The 23,341-nt window shown below is 36.1% G+C and overlaps 1 protein-coding gene across 1 annotated transcript in view; it reads left to right on the top strand.

Annotated features, from left to right (window-relative positions):
* The window catches only part of CPS1 (carbamoyl-phosphate synthase 1), a 115,383-nt gene that overhangs the window by 60,021 nt on the left and 32,021 nt on the right, over positions 1–23,341 (top strand). The window contains exons 22-25 of the mRNA XM_045852873.1: positions 17,662–17,803; positions 19,432–19,497; positions 19,937–20,000; positions 21,761–21,942. Of these exons, the coding sequence (XP_045708829.1) occupies positions 17,662–17,803; positions 19,432–19,497; positions 19,937–20,000; positions 21,761–21,942 (454 nt within the window). The remainder of the gene's footprint in view (positions 1–17,661; positions 17,804–19,431; positions 19,498–19,936; positions 20,001–21,760; positions 21,943–23,341) is intronic.

The raw sequence follows: 23,341 nt of genomic DNA, 5'->3' as shown, positions 1-23,341 counted from the left end.
GTCACTGTTGCAAGTCACTTATAATATCTGTTGTATTTATTTGCTGATAACTTGACATTTTCTGTCTTCTTTTTTTTGCATAGCTATATTTGCAAATAGAGATATTTTCTATTCCTAATTATCTACATTAGACGCTTTTATATAGTGCTTTTTAATAATTTAAAAGAGTCTAAAAAATTATGCTTAACAATGATCTCAGCAGATGATTCATGGCATGAGTAAACTTAAACCCTGGATTCATTCTTATCTGAGTGAAACTTCACTGTTTAATTGAATTCTTCTGGCGTGTCACAGATGCACACATAGCAATTCGATACTGGTTGTTATTTAGAGGGGTTAGAGAAATGCATTGGAAGTCGATGGCCACCGAAGCCACCTGTCTCAGTCATGCAATGGCATGTAGGGTCCTGAAGTTTAGAGCAATTGCAGCTGATGGCGCGTGTGTAGGACCTGAGCATCCTTGCTCTGTTTTGATTATCTTCACCATCACCGTCTTCTGCCTTTATGGATTATGGCATTTTCTGCTTTTTTCTCAGTTTCTAAATATCCAGAGAGACTCAGTCATGAAGGCATATATAGTGGCCCCAATGGTAACAGTCACTCTCTATTAACAGTGGGCGTCATGTGGATGATTATTGCCAGTTTGGAGAAAAGCTGATCCCTTGTCCTACTTGCTCTTTTTCATTTGCACTTATTTGTGGTTCCCTTTGTTTCATGATCTCAGCTGCTTCAGGGTTGGGAAGGCTGGCTCTAGGTATAGGCCCAGGAGGTAGCTGTTTATTTGGTATGATTTGAAAGAACACCCAAATCCTATTGCTTCAAAATATCTCTGGAACCAATATGCCAGGTCCTTTTGCACTTTCCTTACAGGATCCTGGGAGAATAGGCATTGGGAATCGCTGGGGGAGAAAACAAGAAACTTAAAGAGAGGATAGAGTATGGAGTGCTAGACGTGCATTGAGTTTCACTTGGTTCCTCCTTGTGCACTGGAAGGCGCACCGGCTATGGAGCCGGTCAGACGGACTGGTGTGCAGTCTCGCCCACTGTGGAGTCACGGGCACAGTGCCTCCCTTACTGGTCTGGCCTCATGTTCTTTCTGCTGATGTCTGTGTTGTAGTTGGTGGAGCTTAAATGATGTAGGTGTGAAGGAAACCTGACACATAATGAGTGCCCAAGAAAGCTTTCCATTTTTCCCCTGAGAAGGAAAAAATGTGACTTACAAAGACTATTTTGAGATTTTTAGACATATACATTTAAAAGCTCATTTTTAGCATCACAATTTACATTTGCTTATATATATATATATATTTTAGATATTTATTTATTTATTTATTTTCAGAGAGGGAAGGGAGGGAGAAAGAGAGAGAGAGAGAAACATCAATGTGTGGTTGCTGGGGGTCATGGCCTGCAACCCAGGCATGTACCCTGACTGGGAATCGAACCTGAGACACTTTGGTTCGCAGCCCGCGCTCAATCCACTGAGCTATGCCAGCCAGGGCTGCTTATATATTTTTTAATACAACACTTCTTAATGTTTTTTATGATACATCATCACTTATTTTAATACCAAAATCACTTTTTTAAAAGAAGACAAAGAAGCTAGTGATAATAATCCTATCCTCTTCAAAAGATCAATAACACTCCATTATGCTAATAAACAAAATTCCCACTCTACAGCTGTTAATCATGCTAAAATTCTTCTGATATTTAATAAACATATTCACTAGAGAGTGGATGAGAATATTACTCAAACTCATGGCTAGTCTATGCTTATATTTACATACAGTCATCTGAAAGGAAGCCTAGAACTTGACTGCCAAGTTGAATATACCCACATCTTTAGTATGTATTGTTATGTCCACCGACTGGAATGAAGAAAACAAAACTGGTTGTAATAAGGTCAGTGTCAGAGTAATAACAGATGAGTTTTCCATGTATTTGAGAAAGTGGAAATTACAATAAGAAACCCCTTGCCTTGAAGGGTGAAAGTCAACATGTATTATGCTGAGGATGAAGGATGAAACCCCAGCCTTCTTCAGGATGATGAAACAAAACAGTGGGTGTTAAGAATCACCCACTCAAATACTACTTAACCATAAAAAAGAAGGAAATCTTACCCTTCGCGACAGCACAGGTGGACCTGGAGGGCATTATGCTAAGTGAAATAAAGCATGTTAAAAGTGGTTACCATTTTGCATTTCTACCAGGAATTCATAAGAGTTCCTCTTGCTCCAAATCTTCAGCATTTGGTATTTTCAGTGTTCTGAATTTCAACCGTCCAAATAAGTGTGTTGTCCATTGTTTTAATTTGCATTTCCCTATTGACATTTGGAACATCTTTTCATATGATTATTTGCCATCTGTATATCTACTTTGGTGTCTATTACAGTCTTTGTTCCATTTTAAAATCAGGTTGCTATTTCAATGTTGAATATTAAAAGATTTTTAATTTTTTTTTAAAAAAAGGGAATTATCCACTCAGCATCTCAGCTTGGAGAGACTTCTAGAGCTATGTCCATTCTTACCATCATAGTGATAAGCAGTGTTCAGACAGCTTTGGCAAACAACTCTGTTCCCGGTTGAGTTTACTGACTTTCTCCTTTCCTCTTAAATTTTTTTACAGCTGCTCAAGGGCATGCTAGGAAAGTTGACTGTTTCAGGCAGTTCCCCAAAGTTATAAAGTGGTGTAGTAGCACTAATCGACTTGGAGTGATAATCTCTTTTACAGTGGATTTCTTTAGGTTTTGAAAATTTTCTCTTTATTCAGCGTGATGTGGGTTTTATCATGTAGGATTCCATTGCCTCTTGGTATGTGCCCTGGGATTTAGATGTTTGATCTATTAACTTCGTGTTACCAGATCACTTTGCAAGCAGTTTCAGAGAAGTTAAGTCTGTCAGAATGTTTAATGGAGCTGCATTTGCATAAGCCTTATCCATTGGCCTTCATTACTGAGCTAGCCAAACTTTAGTATGACTATTGTCACCATACTTACCCTGAGGGCACCAACTCTTCCACACATAAATACTCCTCTCATGTAGCCTTTTTAATCAACACTCACTGGACAGAAATATGCTTATTTTCATCTATTAAAAACTACAAAAATTTTACCTATAGTCCTTTCCTCCATTAGTACATGGACAGATTCAACTTTGGTCATTGCATATAAATCGGGCCTGGAGGGCAGAATTGCAAGTACCATGAGTCAGATAAATAAATGTGTCAAATGTCTTCATCAAGCAGGTTCTCCTGATATAGCTGATTCCCTAAAGTAACAAAATAATGTATTTAGAACTCTATCTGTTAACACAGAGACATGAATTTTGATTCAATCAAACAATTTTGAGTGCCTTCCAAGTATAAAATACTAATCACCAAATTTATGGACTACATATGAAGCTCCGTTTTAAGCACATTATTTTACTTAATGTTTTTGACTACCTAAGGAAGGTAGCAATTATCCTGATTTTATAGGTATTAAACTAAGGCACCAAGACATTTAGCAACTTCTTTGATATCACAGGCTAATAAATGACAGAACTGAGATCAAACGTGAGCAGGACTGCAGAGCCTAGGATATTCAGTGTTTAATCCCTATGTGATATATGCCTGTATATATGCATACATGTGCATGTGTACACAGACATATGCATATATGTATATCACACACACATATGTATATGAACACACATATATGTTTAAGTGTGTGGGGAGGCAAATTATAACATCTGCAGGAAATGAGATTATGTATAATAGACACTTTTAGTATAGTAAGAGTGGTAGATAAAGGGATGATAGTCCTCTCACCATAGAACCCATTTATGATGTTTCACCTGTGTTAGTTATTAATGACAAGCACAGCTGAATCCCTTTTGCTCTAAATGAGAAAGGAAGTCAACTGTAATCAGGCTTTTTGTGAGCAAGAACTATTTCCAAACATTATACCCCCAACATATTTATTTACGTGAGGTAGAATTAGCAGTTTTAGATGGAAAAGCAGTCACAATACTCAAACACCCACACACATGAGCAGGCAAGCAAAACATGTGAGAGTGTCAATTGCCAGCTTTGAGCATCTGCTTATCTTCTGCTGCGACTTTTTTCATTTTTTTATTTCCTTATTTTGAGTTATTTAACTATTTTTGACTGCCATATCTAACTCAAGGACATTATTATACTTGCTTAAATTGTATAATTTTGGTTTTTTACTGGACAAAACTAAGTTGAATGAAGCTTTGAATTCTGTACGTGATTTGCTGAAGAAGGCAGCCGGGCTCTGCTTCTGGGGCACTGTGTTAAATTACTGAATGGAAGGTTCCCGTCATTTGTGACGGTTGCTTCTTCCTTTGCATCTCCTTCCGTTTGGGCAATTTTCCTGGAATGGTCCATTTTGTTCTCTCTATTTTTTTTTTGTAAAATGCTGCTATTTTTGTTAGCAACACTGTCGATGACTATTTTTTTTAAAGTCTGTTTTTATCCATTTTAGGTGTTCAAAAATAAGGGAGATGATCATCGTGTACAGTTCATCTAATGTAATTACAGGAAGCTGAGATGTGAACCTATTTCTCTGTTAATTTTTGACATTAACTTTATTTACTATGGGTAATTGTGCATATTATCCAAAACTTGCTTTTACTACAGTAGTGTATAGATTTCACGTTTTTTTCATTATTTTAATTCTGATAATATTAATATTTGTTCCCCCTTCATTGTTACTTGCTGATATATTCAATGTAAGTAGTAAAAACGAGGAAGTGTACTTTTGGAGGGCCTAATTTCCATACAACTACCACCACTATGTTCAGTGTGATAAACTACATCCACTGGCAAGTGCTGAGAAATCATAGGTGTGCCTGTGGCTCAGGGAAACGGTCTGGGGCCAGCCCGGTGAGTTCCACTTGGGCATTCAAGTGCTAAATTGAGCTCAGTTAAGTTGGCCATTTCCCTGCAGCCACAGACTTCTGGCAAATGTAATAATGCAGATGTCACCTTAGCTGGAACACTCCTTTTGAATGTCCTCTCTTATACATGTTAGTTTCTATTGACTTTTTATTTAACTTGCTCACGAAGCATGACAAAACCAGACAAGAACATTTTGTGCTTATATTTGATTGAAATTTCGGGGGGAAAAATGTCACCTAGAAGATGTTAAAACTTGGATGTAAGACGGAGAAGAGCCAGTACTTCTTTCTAATGATAATTTATATTTTCTGGTAGGAAAACATTAACAATTAACAACTTTAGCTTTAAAATGTATTAAATACAGAAGAAATTTAGGGAAAGACATACATGTATCTTATATGTAACATATAATTACATGTTATAATTTTTATGATACTTTGCTATGATATGTTATTGTTTTCCCTACTCCAGTCTGTGGACATTCAAATATATACTAAATTTGTGGGTATTTATTATTTTAAATGTAGAATGGGAATGGAGATGTTTGGACACTTCAGTGGAACCTATAGATTTGAGTTGCAGAATATGGGTTATGCCCTTTGACCTCACTACTAACTCAGGCTATATTTTGAAGTGTCAGTTTCATCCTAGTGAAAACAAGAAATGCTCCTGTTTTATTTTACCAGTCAGCCATGCAGCAAGATAAATATGTGATGTATATGAAGTAATTAAATCTAAAGGACAACAATTTTATCAGTTACTACATATTATCATTCTATGGTTTTAGTCCTCATACACTAAACCACTACTTAAGAATCTCATTCAGAGTACTAAATCTTGGGGCTCACATAAAAAGGTCATTTTCTAGGTGGGAGTGGGTGAGGTAGGGGAACATGGTGCTGGGAAAGTGGAAACAACTATGTTTGAACAACAATAAAAAAAGATTAAAAATTATATTAAAAAGGTAATTTTCTCTCTATAAAAGAAGAATATTACTATGGGAATTTCCATGTCTCTATGAACTAACCCCAAAAATACAGTTTATTTTAAATTTGTTTTTACATTCCATGCAACATGATAGGATATTGTAGGTGATGTTGTAGATTTGATAGACCTCCATTAGTTTTTAAGTAATAATTCATTGAATCAGATATAGTTAATTTTATACCAAATATTTAATATCTAGAGAACCCTCACTGAATTTATTATTCAAAGAGTGTTTTCATTGTTTTGAAAAATAATTATGCATTTTGAAAGTGTGAGAGTGTACTTGATTCTGGTATGGGCAAGATGAATGTTTTACGTAAAATGTTTTTGGGGTCATTTTCAGATCATTCATAAAATGAATCTTGTATGTTTTCTTCATACTGATTCTTATATGTTCTGTAATTCCAAAAAGTTTAAGCTGATTTAAAATAATATATACTCATAATTTTCATGTATGTGTCTATTAATAGTCAAGAATAGATTATTCCTATATCAATATCTCTGATCTCAGCCTGATGGGTTATGTATTTACCTGATGGCATTTCTCTTTTAAGGAGTTGTTATTAGACCAAATGTTATTTCTTCCTCTATTCAGTCATTAGTATTTATTCAGTACCTACTATGTACTAGACATGGTACTAGGTCCACTGTTATTTGTTGATGAATAATTGGTAGACATTAATCTGCCTTCAATGGGTTTGTAATCTATTTTTGAAGATTAAGTGTATGTATATGGTTATATATATGACAGCATACTTTCAATGAACCAATGAGAGGCAAAAAACACAAAACCATTATAGCTTATAGGAGGTTAAAAACAAAAGCTCTAAGATCTTTGCATATGGTTTTTTTTTTTTACATGTCTCAATTTAAGAGTGCCTAGAAGGTATGCATCCCTACCCCATATTTTATGGATGAAATGATGGCTCAGAATGTTTAAGTAAGCTTTTCAAGATTTCAAAGGTAGTGTATGTTTAAGCCAGGATTTGAGTTTTCAGGACTTTTGGAATCCAAGGACAGTGTTTTTCCTTCAATATATCCCAATGTCATGGAAGCCAAGGGCAGAGGGAATTTAAAGCAAAACAAATAAAATAAGATGACACTTTCAACAATATTGCATGGTTTAAGAAAAGAGTTGAGCAAGACCTTGCAATTTGATGATAGGGAGGCAGGAGTAGTAGCTGGACTGTAAGGACCAGATGTGCAATAAAGAATAATTCTGCTTAGAAAGTGACATATTGCATTTGTTCATACTTTGATATGTTTCTGCTCTGTTTCATAAAAATGAGAATCTTTCTATAAAGAAATGAAATCTATGAACAGAATTAAGGTGGATATTATCTACCTATTTGCACAATGTATATAGTTAGAGCCACACAGTTTCACTTCATTGTTCTGTAATTATTACAAGTATGCTAGCAACAGCCTGCAATTAAATTGTAAACTCCATTAGGACAAATTCCAATATGCTATTATTATAAGTTTTTCTTAACAGCTTTTGCTGATTTGTGCATATGCAAAGTAGAGTTCATCATTCTAAAGTGTAGTGTGAGTTCTTAAAGAGATAAGATTGGCTTCCCATTCTTTATTTACCATATATTGTCTTGGAAATTGGCCTTGCATAGAGTAAGCATTTAATGATATTTGTATGATAACATTCCTGTTAAATAAATGAAGAATTATTCCTGGTATAAAGTGAAAATCAGAATTTTTTGTCAGGCCAAAGAAGGGACCTGGAAGAAGAAGAAATGCATTAAAATATCTGGTTGCTTAAAGGGACCCACAGATTTATTAATTAAAAATATACAGTCCAAGATATATGTATAAATGTCTTCTCACTCCATGTTAGAAGACATTTAATTTAACATCTCTAGTTTTTTTTCATTTTTCAAGTCACTACATATCTATTAATTAGCTAGGAAAGCCCTGAATAAACTTTTTCTAATAAAAGGGGATTTATTTAATTGTTTTATGTTGTCAAATAGGAATTATATATAGTGTAAGCATTATCGTGCTTACCTGGACATAAAATCCCTATTGCCTGTTGAAAACAACCAAAATTTGTAAAATTCTGATTTAAAAATTATCTAAGTTTTCAAGATTGTAAATTTTAGAAAAGTTTTACTGAGATATATGCATAAATATTTATAGTTTCAGCGAAGGCTCTGAATTAACCAGCAGAGAAGATTCAGGCAGAAACTCTATACTTACGGTATGTAAAATACTGAGGTCTTTATTTCTCTGGGGACCTCTAAGTGCATTTCTGTTATAATATAGGAAGAAAATAATCACTACCTATTTCTGTGGATGGTCAAACAGAGTCACACTGAGATGTGAGTCCTGCGTCATGTCACATCGGTCAGGGGAAAGCGAGAAATCTAGCCCAGGGCTCCTGCTTTTGGTTCTAGTCACTGAGCCTTTTCAAAAGCTTCTTTTAAGAGAGATGACTTTTAAATCAGACAGCTGGAGATCAGTCCCTCCTTGGCTGTCAAGTTGTGAGCTGTGTGTTTTCCTGCCTGAATTGTTGACCCCATTTGCAGCAGAAGCATTGTAAGCGGCGTGCCCTTCTCTAGAGCTCTTGTGGGGAAAACACGGGGGCCTGGAGGGGAGACAGCCCCCGTGGTCACCTTTCAAAGACGTAAACAGAAGTTTCAAGGGTACAGGGGCTAGGGTAAGGATTTTCTTTTTACAATTTGCTATGTTTATTAAAAAAGACTGTATATACACATGCATACACACATATGCGTATATTCCTTCCTTTAAATAAAATGCAAATACCTAGTCTTCTATGTTAATGCAGCTGTGAGTCAAAAACTTCTGAAATGTACAATAGAAATTAAAGTTAGGCTGAATAGGTGCCCTGAGCTGTAATTACAGAACCTAGATTATTACCAGCTGACCCCCCAGAATTTTTTCACTTGCTCATTCACACCTGGTAAGTGTGTCCAAACTTTTGGCATCTCTGGGCCACACTGGAAGAAGAAGAGTTGTCTCAGGCCACACATTAAATACACAAACACTAATGAAAGTAAAAAAATCTCATAATGTTTTAAGTAAATTTTTTAAGTGTTGGGCCGCATTCACAGCCATCCTGGGCCACATGTAGCCCGCAGGCTATGGGTTGGACACCCCTGCAAGATGCCTTTGTGGGAGCACTGGGCCTCTGCACGTGCCCTTGGAGGTGAAATGCGTGGTGTTATATCCTGGGGACCATAGGGTGGTGGGCACGCCTCCTACAGCAGAATAAATGCCTGATGTACATTCTCTCTAAAAGATCACTTGTGAATTGCAGGGAGTCATAATAAGGTGGCCCTCAGCTCCTCCAGGTGGGAAGACAGGGATACTACAGAGGAGAGGGAAGAGCCTGGGGAGAGCTAAGGTGCTGGGGATGAATTTAGGTGACTTGTCAGTGTTGTTCTGCTCAACTTCTGCTGTTCCTCTTCTTCCTCTTCCTCACTCTCCTCTCTGTGACTGCTCTTCTCCTTCTTCCTTGTCCTCTAGCATTTGGATTTCTGAAGCATTTATGACCTGCTCGGCATTGTGCTAAAAAATCTCTTTATATTTTTATTGTTTCATCTGACTGATGTTTTTCCTCAGCATTTTTTCTTAGCATAGCTGGAAAATGAGAGTCTAGATTTGGCCCATGGCATTTGCCTATCAAGGTTGAAATGGACAGTTAGTAAATATAATGGTAATATAATGGCCAGCACATCAGTGTCAACATGGCCATGTGGACATTGCATGTACTGCCTCATATCCTACCCTCCTGCACACTCTTAGCCAACGGAATGATTTAATTGACCATGCTTCTCTCTGGAGAGCGTAAAGAGTGAGCTGCTCAACTTGTCCTTGAGTACCTATGTAGTCATCAGTGTGAAGTACATGAGAATTTTTGCTGTCAAGGTTATTAATGTGCATTTATATGTCTTCCTGTAAACAAACCCTCAACCATAGAGAGTTTTGATTTCCATGTAGGTAGTCATCCTCAAATTAACATAGATCTGATGTGATGTGTCACTAGGAATTTAAGTCTAGAATTTTTCCACATTCTCTGGCCTCTCATTTCCCCCCTTCTAGAAAAGGTATACAGTTTCTCACTCAAGAACTAAAAAAAAATTGGTTGAAAAATATTCCTATATAAGTTATATGTAGCAAGAAAAAATCTATGCAGCAGTTAGTGGATAGGCTTCAGTTACATAATATATTTTAGTAAGATTTTAAGTAATAGTTTTTAGAAGTCAAAGTAGATTATATACTTGAATGTTATATATTTATTGCTTGGGATAATATGTGTGATGCATGAAAAACTACTCTGGAAACATGGCTTGCTTTAAACAAAGGAGATGGAGAGGTTTTAAAATATAGAACAAATATGCTTATTTGGGAAATAACATTTTAAAACATCAAAGAATGCTTATTCAATGTTTTTTACAGATACCTCATACAGTATTTTTTTTATATCTGTTGGATTTAAATTCTGGATACATATCAAGCCTATATTCATTGGAAAACCCAGGATTTTGCTACTGACTGTGTCCTCTAACTTTTTGGGGAAGAATACATTAAATAGATTTAAAATTAGAAATAACTTTATTTATCAGAAATAACAAAGGCAATGTTCCACAATGTGGACTTTGCCCTTTAGTTCATTCTGACCAGGTGAAACCTACTGGATTTGTAGAAATATGCTTTTTGGAATGTAAATGGACGCTTTTACTCACTAGTAGACATGACTTAACTACTGTGATTAGGTGGTTTCTATTTGTTTTGCATTGTTACCACATCAGGGGCAGAGAGAAAGAGTCACAGCATTTTCAATTAAGAATCACTGACATACAAAATGTGATTTGTTAAAGCTCAAAATTATAATTAACTTATGCTATTTTAGGTTATTTTCCCCATTATTATTGGTATTCATAGAATATAATGATATTATAATCAATAGTATATAAGAGCCCTTACCAGATTGAAAGTAACATCACAATATTTTTGAATTATTGGGATCACTAAAGATTAGAAAAAATGAACATAGGATTCAGAACTTAAAAATTGCCTACTTAAAAATATCTACAGTATCAGTTTCTCATAAGGTTTTCTTCTGTGTTTTGATTTTGTTGTTGTATATAGCCTTTAAAGTGAAATGTAGTTTTAAGTGTGCTGTCCCTTGAAAATCACAACTTTGTGCTATTATAGCATTATTATGATGGTGCTAAGTGGACCCTGATCTGAACAGATAATTTTCATGATGGTGTGCTTTTCCAGGGACACTGGATATATGTATTGTTCATGCTGCACATGCGAGAAAGATCGAGGTTTTCCTTTAATTCCTCCAAAGGCCTCATTGCTTTGCAGAATCAAGGCCTGGTGCTCTCAGAAATTAAGAGAAAAGAGTAGTATTTTCCCAATTGCCTGGATATCATCTTTTGCTTTTCTAAGTAGTACTGCTGCTTTTGAAAAAAAAAATGTCTTTTGCATTTCCCTTAAGGAAAGAAGTAAGAAGCTGTCTCTTTGAAAGAAGAGATGGGAGACAAATAACCTCCACTGATTGCATTATTGTGGTGGCAGCATGGTCTCGAACCTTCAAAAAGTAATCAGTGAAGCCGTGCAGAACTCAGGGGAGGCTGGTGAGGGAGGCTCGGGGCAGAGAACATACATCTTACTCAGTTCTCTTTTCTTATTAAAGCAGGTGTCATTACTAAGCATCAGGCCTTGTGTTTCACTCAGCTCCTGCCTTTTGGGGGATTTTTAAAAAGAGGATAATAATAAAATTGCAAGTCCATTGCATAATTGCAGGCCAAGTGGAGTGCTCATTTTCATATTAGAGCTTGTGCAATCTGGAGGGAAATTTCTTTAGTATTACTTGTGAGTTGGTGGATCAGATAAAAGCCAGTGAAGTGGAAGAGAGGACTGGGTGAAGTGCACGCACCCCCTCCCCCTCCCCCCGCCCCCACCATGCTGCGGGCGTTCCTCCGGTGGGTTAATAGATTTCCCCAGCTCCTCTATGCCAGGTGAAAATTTCCTCATTAAAGGGGATTTATTCCATTTCCTTTTACCATTTATTACTGAAGACTAAGTGTGAGTGGAAATTTCAGAGATGACAGGGTCGAATTTTAAATAACAACAAAATATACATCGGAAGTCGAAGAGAGGGAGGAGAGAGGCCTGCATTGTTTACAAAACCAGAGAACACACGAGGGACACCCCCTGTAAAGCTGAGCCGTGCCGTCTAACTGTTAAAAGATTATGGCAGAGTGTGTAAAATTCTGATTGCCTGTTTTTAAGATGTTTTTCCCCTTCTAAAATTCAGACTGTCATTTTGTGCTGCTATGTAGAGAGGAATCAAAGATTATGAAAAGGCCAGCATCACCCTTCTTTGGTGTTTCTTTGTTTAATTGTTTAGATTCTATTGTGCCATGATAAAAGTGTGACCTTTGAAGAATTTGGATAGAGGACCTGATTTAATGTGTTCATGTTCAAAGAAGTAAAGATAAACATAAACATATTTAGTACATACAAATTAATATTAAATAACAAGGATAATTTATTTATTATACATATTTTAAAACTGTGCTTTTGTACAATATACTCTATTCAGCTGATCACATTTCCTGCTTAGCATAATGCTCCCTTGATTTACAATATAATATAAATGGAGGTTTATATTATAACCTATTGAGGTTTCAAAGAACAGTGTTGAATAACAAATTCAGTATTTATATTTCTTTTAGTAACTATTTTATTTTGAGTTGGTTCCAAATTAAGCTTTTCCTTTTCTTTTGGAAAAAATAGAAATATTCTAGCTCTTTCCCTAAAATAAGCTTGTACCTAGCTTGGTTTAAAGAAATCTCACTCTGACAAAAGTCCTTTTTTGGCAGACAAAATAGAAGGCAGCTTAATATGAATAGATAAAGATGAGGGACATGTATCTGAATCCCCACATTGTTCAATGAGCTGTTATGTTCACTTAAGATGATTCATCTTGTTTGACTCTGAAGAGGTTTAACCTTATCTGAATCACTGGCCCGAAGCTAATGAATCGTGTCTTCATACTGTCTCTTCTTTTATTTTATTATAATGGAGCTCAAAATAAAATGTTGTATCAGAACAAGTAGGGAATAAAGTTAATTTTCTTCTGTGTGTAAGGACATGCCAGCCAGGCTTGTCATATGCAGGAGCAGCAGAGAGAGAGGGACAGAGAAAGGGAGAGGCAGCCTGCTCCCTGTCTTGGAGTGAGGGGTTCCCTGAAGAATTAGGGTAGCACGGAATGAGGTAAGGGATTGAAATTGTCTCTCTTCTTGAATTGCCACGGTGGATTAGAATCAACATCTCTTTTCTCAGTGAGGAGGATTGCAAAGTGCTTTACGCTATTTTGGGGACATGTCTGAAGGGTAGAAATGAATATCCACAGAGAGCATGAATGAAATACTAAAGAAGACATGCCACTTTGAACTTCATATGAACATATCTACCCAATATTTGCATTCAAGTTGAGATAGACAAACACTTATATATTCATATGCCATTCCAATGTAATACACCCTAATTTAAGGATGTTTAAAAATACTCTATCATGTTATTGGTCTAATTATTTGCATATCAGGCAAAAGTTAAAGCAGTTTTTGGCTCACCAAGGAAAGATTCTGCGATTCAGCGTGTGAGCTTCAGACATGCACTCTGCAGATCTGGCATGATTTGTCTCTTGCAGAACTCTCACCTGGTATGGTTTGAGGGGGTACCTATAGAGAAATAGTTTCACCCCCATTCTATCATCCATGACTCATTATTTCGTGTTACTGTTGAGCTTCTCAGGCATCCCCTTTAAATAATGAAAACTCTCCAGGGTGGATATGCCACTGGGAACACTAACAATTGAGTTAGTCCTGGTGACAGATACCTATTTTTTGTCACCAGAGCTGAGCATAAAATTAATTCACTTTATTCCTTTATGCATAAGGCCAATTCTATGTATCCACTTTTCTTTCACTTAAATTTTTTGTTGTTGTTGGTAACAGTTCAACTTCATTTGGTGGATAGAGAAACACTTTCTATGTATACTGGAAATATGTTTATATACTCTGTTGGACTTTTTCTTGGTGGGAAGGAATAAGAGGAATTATGCATATATCCACAATAGCAAAGATTGCATTGCTGAATGTGGACAGAACAAATGCAAATGTATTGCATTCCTAATAGAAATGTAAGGAATGTAAGTGGCTTCTTGTTGGTTTGTGTAGTACCATTACTCACAACTTTCATTTAAAGCAATATAAGAAGCTTTGAAGAATTGACTGGCATTCCATGTAAGAAAAGCAAAAATTAATCATTCAAGGCCAAAAAAAAGGACCCAAACATCAAAGATAAAAATATTATGTCTAGTTATCTTCGAACTTGCAGAACTTGTATTTAAGCTTGTTTATAGTTAAAATTACAGGTGTGATGGTTTTTTTTTCAAGACATGTTTCTTAAGTGTGTGTGGACTGATTCTGTTCAGGATTTAGTTTAGTCATTTATCTTAGTGTGGTTGTCAATTTAGTAATATAGTATGGGTTTTGCCTCAAATGCTTTTTGCAATAATAAATGTCTTATTGAACATCTACTTCTTTTTGGCTAGCCTAATCTTTTACTGCTATCCCACAGTGATGGGAAAATGTCCTAGCAAGTAGCTAGAAAAATCTGTGTGTAAGAATTGGCTCAATGCTATATGTACGGTATTTCACTACTTAACCTTCCTGCCCAGGTTTTTAATATAATTGCAGATCTCAGAGAAAATGTGTAGCTTTACCCCATGCAGGTAAATATTAATATGACTTGAGATCTTCCACAAAACTTGAAGGTATTTCTTTAAAAAGAACATCATCCCAAGTTCTAATTTAGAAAAATAGCGTATTTATCAAGCACTTCCATTTGAGGCTGAATGTGCACGTGCACATAAGCACATGAGCAATTGGTGTCGGGACATAGTCTTGGCAGGGAAAGTGGAAATATACATTTCTAAAACAAATAGCAACAACAGTGACAACAAATCCCTTCCTCTGCTGTCATCTCAATTTTTTGTTCTCACAAAACTAAAGCTGAACTCCATACACTTGGGTGTTTTAAAGACCCTCAGAAGCCTTTCCAGACTTCCCCAGCAGAAGGTGGGCCCACCTCGGAGCCATGGCCTCTTCTCGTATGCATTTCTCTCTTTGTTTGCCTCCTAATATATTCCAATTTCCTTAATGTAGATATTTAATACTTTATTTATCATTTAAATAGGTAGTCCAGAGCCTGATACACAGCACAGCTTTACTAAGTATTGAAGGACTAATGAAAAAATGCAGCGAATGTAGCCATACCTTCATCATCCACAATTTCCCACTTGTTCCAACTGCAAACCTTCAGCATGTTTCCCGTACCTGTGATGCCTATTGCTCCCTCGAATTGTTGCGATTGTAGTTGCCCTTGCTATAGTGCCTCTGTTGCCTCCTTCATCTGTACGAAACTGAGTTTTCTTTATGGTTCTGTTCTCGTCCCTCTACTGCCATAGTATTTCTCAACTACAACCACTCACATTGTTATTTCTTTTCTCTGACCTCACATTTTACTGCACAGCTTATCTCCCCATAAAATGTGTTGGATCACTCGCTGTCATTCCCTTTTTTCAAAGATTCTGTTCTGCCTTATTGAGCAGCGTTGTCTAATAGAAATTTCTGTGATGATAAAATATTCTGTAATCTGCATTGTCTGAAACAGTAGTCACTAGCAGTGGATGACTATTTAGCACTTGAGATGTGGCTAATGCAACAGTGAATCTAAATTTTTAATTAAAAGATTTTGAATTAGTTGACACTTAAATTTAAATTGTTATGTGTAGCTACGTCCTTACCATACTGGACAGCGCAGTTCCAGAGCGTTGTAGCACAGAGCTTGGTATACAGTAAGTGGCGAATAATACTTAATAATCAGATTGGGTTCAAGAATTTGACAGGAAAAGGTGTTGCTCTAAGAGCATGCTTATCAAATACTTGGGGAGATTAAAAAACCTAAATGGGAATAGAAAAAGAATTAAATTTATTGGAAGAAATAACAAATTGATTTGAGAGACAGAAAGGAGTTTAGGTGCCATAGAAAATGCATATGGACTAGAGAGAGCTATAGCTACAAAATTTAAACTAATACTGATATGAAAAATCTAGAGAAATAGCTATTAAATATATCGGCTTGATCCTCTCTTCTTTAAACTCAGAATATGAATTAATTAAACAAAGAAGGTGGAAGAACACAATGAGCAAAATGTAATAGATTTCAGTCAACTACATTCTAATAGCAGAATGTCAGTGAGAGTATTTTATTTATTATTAGATCTTCTGAATTGACTATCCAACTATCATAATTGAGCTTTACTGTACTGACTAGTGCTTGGAATAACTGGCCCACAGCTAGCTGGTTAAAGATACTTTTACAGTTGTGTTTTATTTTTCTGAACATTGGGACTCTACAAATTATTTTTGAATTCTAGTTATGAACTGATTTCAATGGCTTCTTTGTCTTTTCTGTAAAATAAAAAGCCATAAAATTTCAGCTATTTCCATTTGTTTAATAAATATTGATTGAATGTCGTCTGTGGGCCAGTGCACCAGGCTTTGGGAATAATCTGGTAAATGAGTCAGGTGTATTCTTTGCCCTTGTGGAACTTGAAGCTAGGCAGAAAAAAAGTGTGGTTGGGAAAAAGAAAGGTAAGAACCATTAAAAATACAAGGCGATGATGACATGTTAAACAGTATGCTTCCAATTTCCATCTTGGTTCCAAACATAAGCATTAGTTAGGAGTCCAGGAAGGCCATTGTGGGAGAGGATAGACTGAGAAGGCTTCGTGTAGGAAGCTGAACTTTTGTTGCCCTAAGGAGGGTGGCTGGGAGTTGAGACATTGGATAGGTAATAGGTATATCAAAGACTTTGGAGATGAAAGAAATAGCACAAATGTGATCTATACCATGGAAATGAGTGTGGGGGAAGTGAGGAATAAGTCTGGCTTGAGTGAAGAATAATCATAAAACCATGAAACCATCTTCTTAACAGAAGACAGATTGTGATGTCAGGAAATAAAGGCAGTTTATAGAGAGGATACCTAATCTGATGCAATGTTGGGATGCCCAGATGAAAATTATTCTCAAAGGTCTTATACATGAAGACCCGATGCCCTGGAAATGGTCATACACCAGAAAAGGTCTAAAGATTTGGGTGTCATTCACTACTAACACTACTTGAGCCAATGACAGTGACTAAATTTAGAAAAGAGAGAAAGTAGCCAGACTAAAGCCTGTATCTCTGGATAGAGCTTTGGGAAATAAAAATGGTAAGTGGTTGTTGGGAGCAATAAAGTAGGGTGAGAAGCAACTTAACCAGAAGCCAGAGGAAGATACCTTTAGAGAATGGAACATCAAACAGGTCATATTCTGACAGGTTAAAGAGACGAAAATTGAGAAAGAGCTCCTCAGTTTAGTAAGCGGGGGTGGGGTCTCTAATTATTTTTAAATAGGAAATTCATTAGGGCAGTAAATGCAGAAACAATATTTCAGGAAACAAGAAGAGGGTGAATAGGGTGTGGAAATGGGAAGCCACATATTTGAGATCAGCATTGCACATGGTAGACTTCATAGAGGCTAAAAGATTCAATAGATTTATGTATTGAAGATAGAAAATAAAGAACCTTTGGTGCTTTTGAAATTGAATAGTTCACTGCTTCTTGTTGTGGTCAGTTTAAACTCAAGCATCTCTTTTTCATTAAATCCTAGTGAGTCCATCCCAGCAGAAACCCTGAAAAAGGCCAAGGAGATTGGGTTCTCAGACAAGCAGATTTCCAAATGCCTCCGGCTGACTGAGGCTCAGACAAGGGAGCTGAGGTTAAAGAAGCACATCCATCCTTGGGTTAAACAGGTAAAGTAATTTTCCTTTCTTCTCCAGATTCCTCAACTGAAATGTAGCCACCAACTCATAGGGACATTGCCAATAAAAAGAGGGGTGGAATTTGAACGTGACTCTTCTTGTCCTATAGATGCCCATGATGTCACCAATTTTATTCAGCACAGGATATATTTATGCTTAAAAGGGAAAGGATGAAGGGGTAACTGAGATGTAAAGGTGAGAGTGAACACATGATTTTTCTTGGCCTAATTTGAAAACAAACAAACAAATAACAAAAAAAAACCCAAATCAAAACAAAATGATGTCTCTTCTGCTTTTTGACTGAGAGCAAAAATATCTGTAGAAAGAGAGATCCTTAATGTAATAGAAGGACTTGAAATACCCTAGCATGGTGGCTGAGGCTCTTGAAAAGAATAGTTATCTCTTTTGGCACTAAGTTTTTACAAGGCAATACTTTATTTTAAGTGCTCCATCATTATGGTTCATTTAGTATTCATTGTGATAGGGTTGGGCATAATGAGCTCATCTAGTATTCATGCCACTCACACAAGAACATTCATAGGTATACCATTGTGGTTTTTTTTTTTCTTTTTCCCTTAGTAGAAGAGATGGCTTGGCTTAAAGTACCACCAGCTGGTTTGTGTCCTTTAAAATTATTGACCTTTCCTGTGTGCTCAGGGGGTGGGCACATGCACACCCTTAGGTTTCAGGGTTGACGCTGAATATGTTCTACTCAGCAATTATTATCTTTTTTCCTCTCACTTGTTTTACAGTAGCTGCCCTGTCAGTCTCCAAATTCTTGCTCTCTAAGCTGGGCTCCTAGCCCTTCAGAGCTGAATTGATTTACATTTTCCATTCAATGAAATCTTGTCTCCTCCCCATGTCCCCATCTATGAAATTTGTGTCATCTGATTTCTCATTGTCATAGGCAACTTAAATCTTATGCATTTGCTTGCAAACCAAAGGCATCCTATGTATAGGTCACTGTACTCTGATTTTAGAGTTTATTTGCAGCTGCTTTAGACAGCTTGGCTGAGTAAGTCTTTTTGGTAACTTATTGGCTTTTCAAAACTTTTTAAAGGTTTTATTTATTTATTTTTAGAGAGAGGGGAAGGGAGAGAAAAACAGAGAGAGAGAGAGAAACATCAAAGTATCAATGTGTGGTTGCCTCTCATGCACCCCCAGCTGGGGACATGGCTGACAACCAAGGCATGTACCCTGACTGGGAATCGATCTGGCAGCCCTTTGGTTTGCAGGCCAGCACTCAATTCACTGAACCCCACCAGCCAGGGTGGTAACCCATTGATTATATGATCACTTGGTTATGTTCATGAGAGGTACTACCATAATGGGTCAGTGATGCTCTGGGATGTGTATTGTCATCATTGCTTAAGTGACAACTAAATTGTGTCATTGTTTTTTTTTCCCTTCTTACTTTCAGAATTAGAAAGTAATTGGGTTGTACATGCCATTTTCTTGTCTTTCTATTTGGCAGTAATAGACATTAAAGAAATATGAGTGTGGCATCAAAAAAAAATCCACAATGATTCTTCAAAAAGAGATGAAAACAAAAGGAGTATAAAAGTTCCTATTTATTTATTTATTTATTTATTTATGTGTTTATTTTTCTTCTTTTGCAGATTGATACACTGGCTGCAGAATACCCATCAGTAACAAACTACCTCTATATTACCTACAATGGTCAGGTAAGAACTGCCACATTGCCATATCAGAAATCTTCAGATTTAGTAAATGGTCCACATGGGGGAATATAAATTTTGTCTTTATCTAGTGATCCTGGTAATAAAAATGACATCAGGAGGGTCAACTGTGGTAATGTCTTTCTATACTCCTCTTTTATGAACTGCCTTAAGATAATGAAATCAAACAAACGAAAAAGACAAGGACAATGGTTACATGAGCCACACAACTATACCATGTTGTAATAACTATTTAATGAAAAACTATAGAACTTATTTTTTTACAAGTAAGTAGAGCTTTTATAACTTTATACTTAGAGGTTCCCAGACTAATAGAGGAGACCTGTCAACAAAAGGAAGAATGAGAAAGACACAAAGACAGGACACATAGCTTAATAGGAGGGAAGAATAACATAATTTCCACATCTTTTTTTTTCTCTTTCAGGAGCATGATATCAATTTTGATGATCATGGAATGATGGTGCTGGGCTGTGGTCCATATCACATTGGTAAAGTGATAACTTCTATTTACATAGGGCTTTACAGTTTGATTATATAGTGCTTTTCACACATGTTAATTTCAGTGTTCTAAAAACCATGTAAAATAGATGCTGTCGTAATAAATGTTTTGCCAGTTAGGAAACTGAGGTTCAAAGAGATGAGACCCAAACATATGCAGCTATTAAGTGGTGGAAATGGCCTCAAGTGCAGCCTCCAATACAAATTCCATTTCCTTTCATTTCATCATTTTTATCCTCATGAATTAAATGGAGCCTCTCACTGGGGTTGAAGAATGAATTACACTTTGACTTTTTCTCTCCTGGCATTATATTTCCCAAAGATTTCTATTGGCCCAAGGACTTTATACATCAGCCAGGGGTATATTTATAGATACAATCTGACCTAGCATATGATATCTATTGATATCAAATACAAAGAGCTTTTCTCATTGGTGCATAGAGTGTTATATAATTTGATTAAAAGAGTTTCACCAGAAATTGTCTCAAATCACCCTAGATACTTAAAAGTGAATATTTAGTAATGAATCAAGATCTATTACACTTACAAAGTATGCACTTACAGTAAATAGACAATGGTATTTTACAATAAATGTGTTTAACATTTAGCTTCTGTAAGTTATTCTAAAATAGAAATGATAAAATAATAACTTAAGTGTATATAGTCTTTGTTACTTTCAATGTAGTGTATTTTAGCTTTTATAATTAACTAAGTGCTTCAGGATATGCTAGTTTACCAATTTTTGGCCAAATCATAAAGGAGAATAAATGTGTTTAGACCTTCACTACTATAGATTCTTTTGGCTAACTGGCCTGAACGCTGTCGCCAAGACCTACCCTTTTCTTTCCTAGACCTATTTTTCTTCCTCTTCAAATTTTAACTAATTTATGTGACAATTCTGCATCACCCTCGGGCCCAGGGAAGACCAGTTAAGATGATAATCAGATCTATACTTAACTGATAGGGAGAATTAACATGTTACTAAATTTGCATAACTTATTCTGACAACAGTTTTTAGGAGACAAAGTCCTAATGTCAAAGATTAGTACAAATCCCAGAACTTTCAGTTCTCTCGGATCCCAGTAGATGTGATATTTTGAGACATTTAAGACCATTATTACACTTCAAATTACTTCTTAGAAGGTCACTTACTCTGCATGGGATGGTCTTGCCAAGCTTAAAAGGATATACTTGGAAAGGACAGGACTTTCTAATCAATTAAGATATGTCAGAGCTACAAGACACCTCAGGGATCATTGGGGTTAGCCTTCAGACAGCAGGGTAAGTGGAAGGACTGAAACAAGAACTCAAGTATTCTGATCACCAACTTAAATACTTTTGTGTACTGAGGTCAATATGTTTGAATGTCTTTTCAGTAAGTGAGGGCTATTTTTTTTATCATTACAAGTATCTCCCTTTAAAGTTCTATGTGCTTCAAATACAGATATTATCTATTGCAGAACTTAGCAAATGAAACAGGCCCACCTGTCATTGTTGTTTAACTAGTTCCTGATTTTCCTATTATTAACACAGTGTACATGATGGATCTGAAATGTATATTTTGGAGTTTTAAAAATTGAATTGAAAAAGAGGAAAAGGAGAGACAAATAAAGCAAATGTAGCTTTATTTAAGTATTGAAAGGGCATTGGCTTCCTCGGCTTAAACTGACCAGCAATATATTTCTGCTTCTCTTTGTGTTGTAACTTCATGCTTCTCTTATCCCTTTTTCCAATCTCATTGTCTCTGCAGGCAGCAGTGTGGAATTTGATTGGTGTGCTGTCTCCAGTATCCGCACACTGCGTCAGCTTGGCAAGAAGACTGTGGTGGTGAATTGCAACCCTGAGACCGTGAGCACAGACTTTGATGAGTGTGACAAACTGTACTTTGAAGAGTTGTCTTTGGAAAGAATCCTAGACATCTACCAACAGGAGGTAAAAAAAAAAAAAGAAAAAGGAAAAATATAGACACTGCACACTTTATATATGTGTTTTCGTGTATGTAGATTTATATTGCATTCCCCTCAGGAGAAAGAGCTGTCGGCGCCTTCTAGTGTCTCATTTTGTAGTGAAGCTCGAAAAGGAATTACCCCGGCCTTAGATTCTTGAGGCTCTGGCTCCAAGTGATTATTTTACATATAAAAGTCACTTTTTTTTCTAAACATTCTAGCTATACTAAAAACTCTTCTTGGTAACATGTGCCAGACACACATTAATTAGTACAAGACAACCCCAATAAATACTTTGCAGAATGATTGAGCTGGTCATCTGGACATACAATAAGCAGCCTTTCTCTAGTTCATGAGCTGAAGGGAAGGGTAACTTGTTCACAAAGGACCAGCCAATTCTTTGTGCTATCAGATGAAGCCATTAGTCTTTGGTTTAAGATTGATGAGTCCATTCCAAATGATTCTGGTACTTTTACAGTATTTTCCTACAGTTGTTCCTCACTTCCATGCTAATATGAGTGTATCTTCACTGTACATAGGTTACTGTGCATCTGTAGAATGAGTCAAATTGTCTTAAGTTTTAAAAAATAACTACTGGAAAATTTCAGTGTGATGTCCAGAAATTGTCCCTTTTGATGTCATTACAGTTAATTCCTTCTCACAGAAAATCATCCCAATGTGTAAAATTTGGCCACTTAGGAAAAATAATACTGAACTGGACCAATAATAACCTCAATTCTAGTTTTAACTTGAGGACTCATTGACTTGTATAAGTTGCTTAAATTCTCCGCACTTTATCTTTTTTTTTGTTAATGAATTATATGAGTGTAAAAATGTGCTACATACAGGTACCATGAAGGTAACATGTGATTTGTGGTTGAAATTATATTGTAAAGTATAAAGTGAGGTGCTAGAACAATGTCATGGTTTTATTAGTATAAAAAGAAAAGGGGATAAAAAAAGAAAATGGACAAATTTAAGGTGGATGTGTTATCATAGTTGTCTATTTAGATCTGGCTTACTAATCTTTTATTACAACAAAATTGAACCATTAGGCAGAATATGAACAATCTTTAGTTTTCTCTCTGACATGGTTTCTCTAATGATTCCTTAATATTCATTTCAGATGCATAGGTGGGGATCAAAATAAGTGCATTCTACAAGTGTTTCTTGAGCACCTTTTAAATGCCAGGTTTAACAAGATAGAGAGCTCTAAAACCAGGTTTCTACCCTCAAGGCATTAAAATAAAACTAAGATTCATGACATAAATATGTGAAAAATTATATAATTGTTTAAAAATATTAACAAACATTGCAGGCAGTAGCAGCAGGCATTTTACACATAATTAATTATTTCCCCAGGAATTCTTTAAGGAAAGATTAGA

This window comes from Phyllostomus hastatus, unplaced genomic scaffold (genome assembly GCF_019186645.2).
Source record: "Phyllostomus hastatus isolate PE091 unplaced genomic scaffold, TTU_PhHast_1.1 phas_contig_137, whole genome shotgun sequence".
NCBI lineage: Eukaryota > Metazoa > Chordata > Mammalia > Chiroptera > Phyllostomidae > Phyllostomus > Phyllostomus hastatus.
Note: the sequence above shows the minus strand (reverse complement) of the source record. Positions and strands in the feature narration are given on the sequence as shown.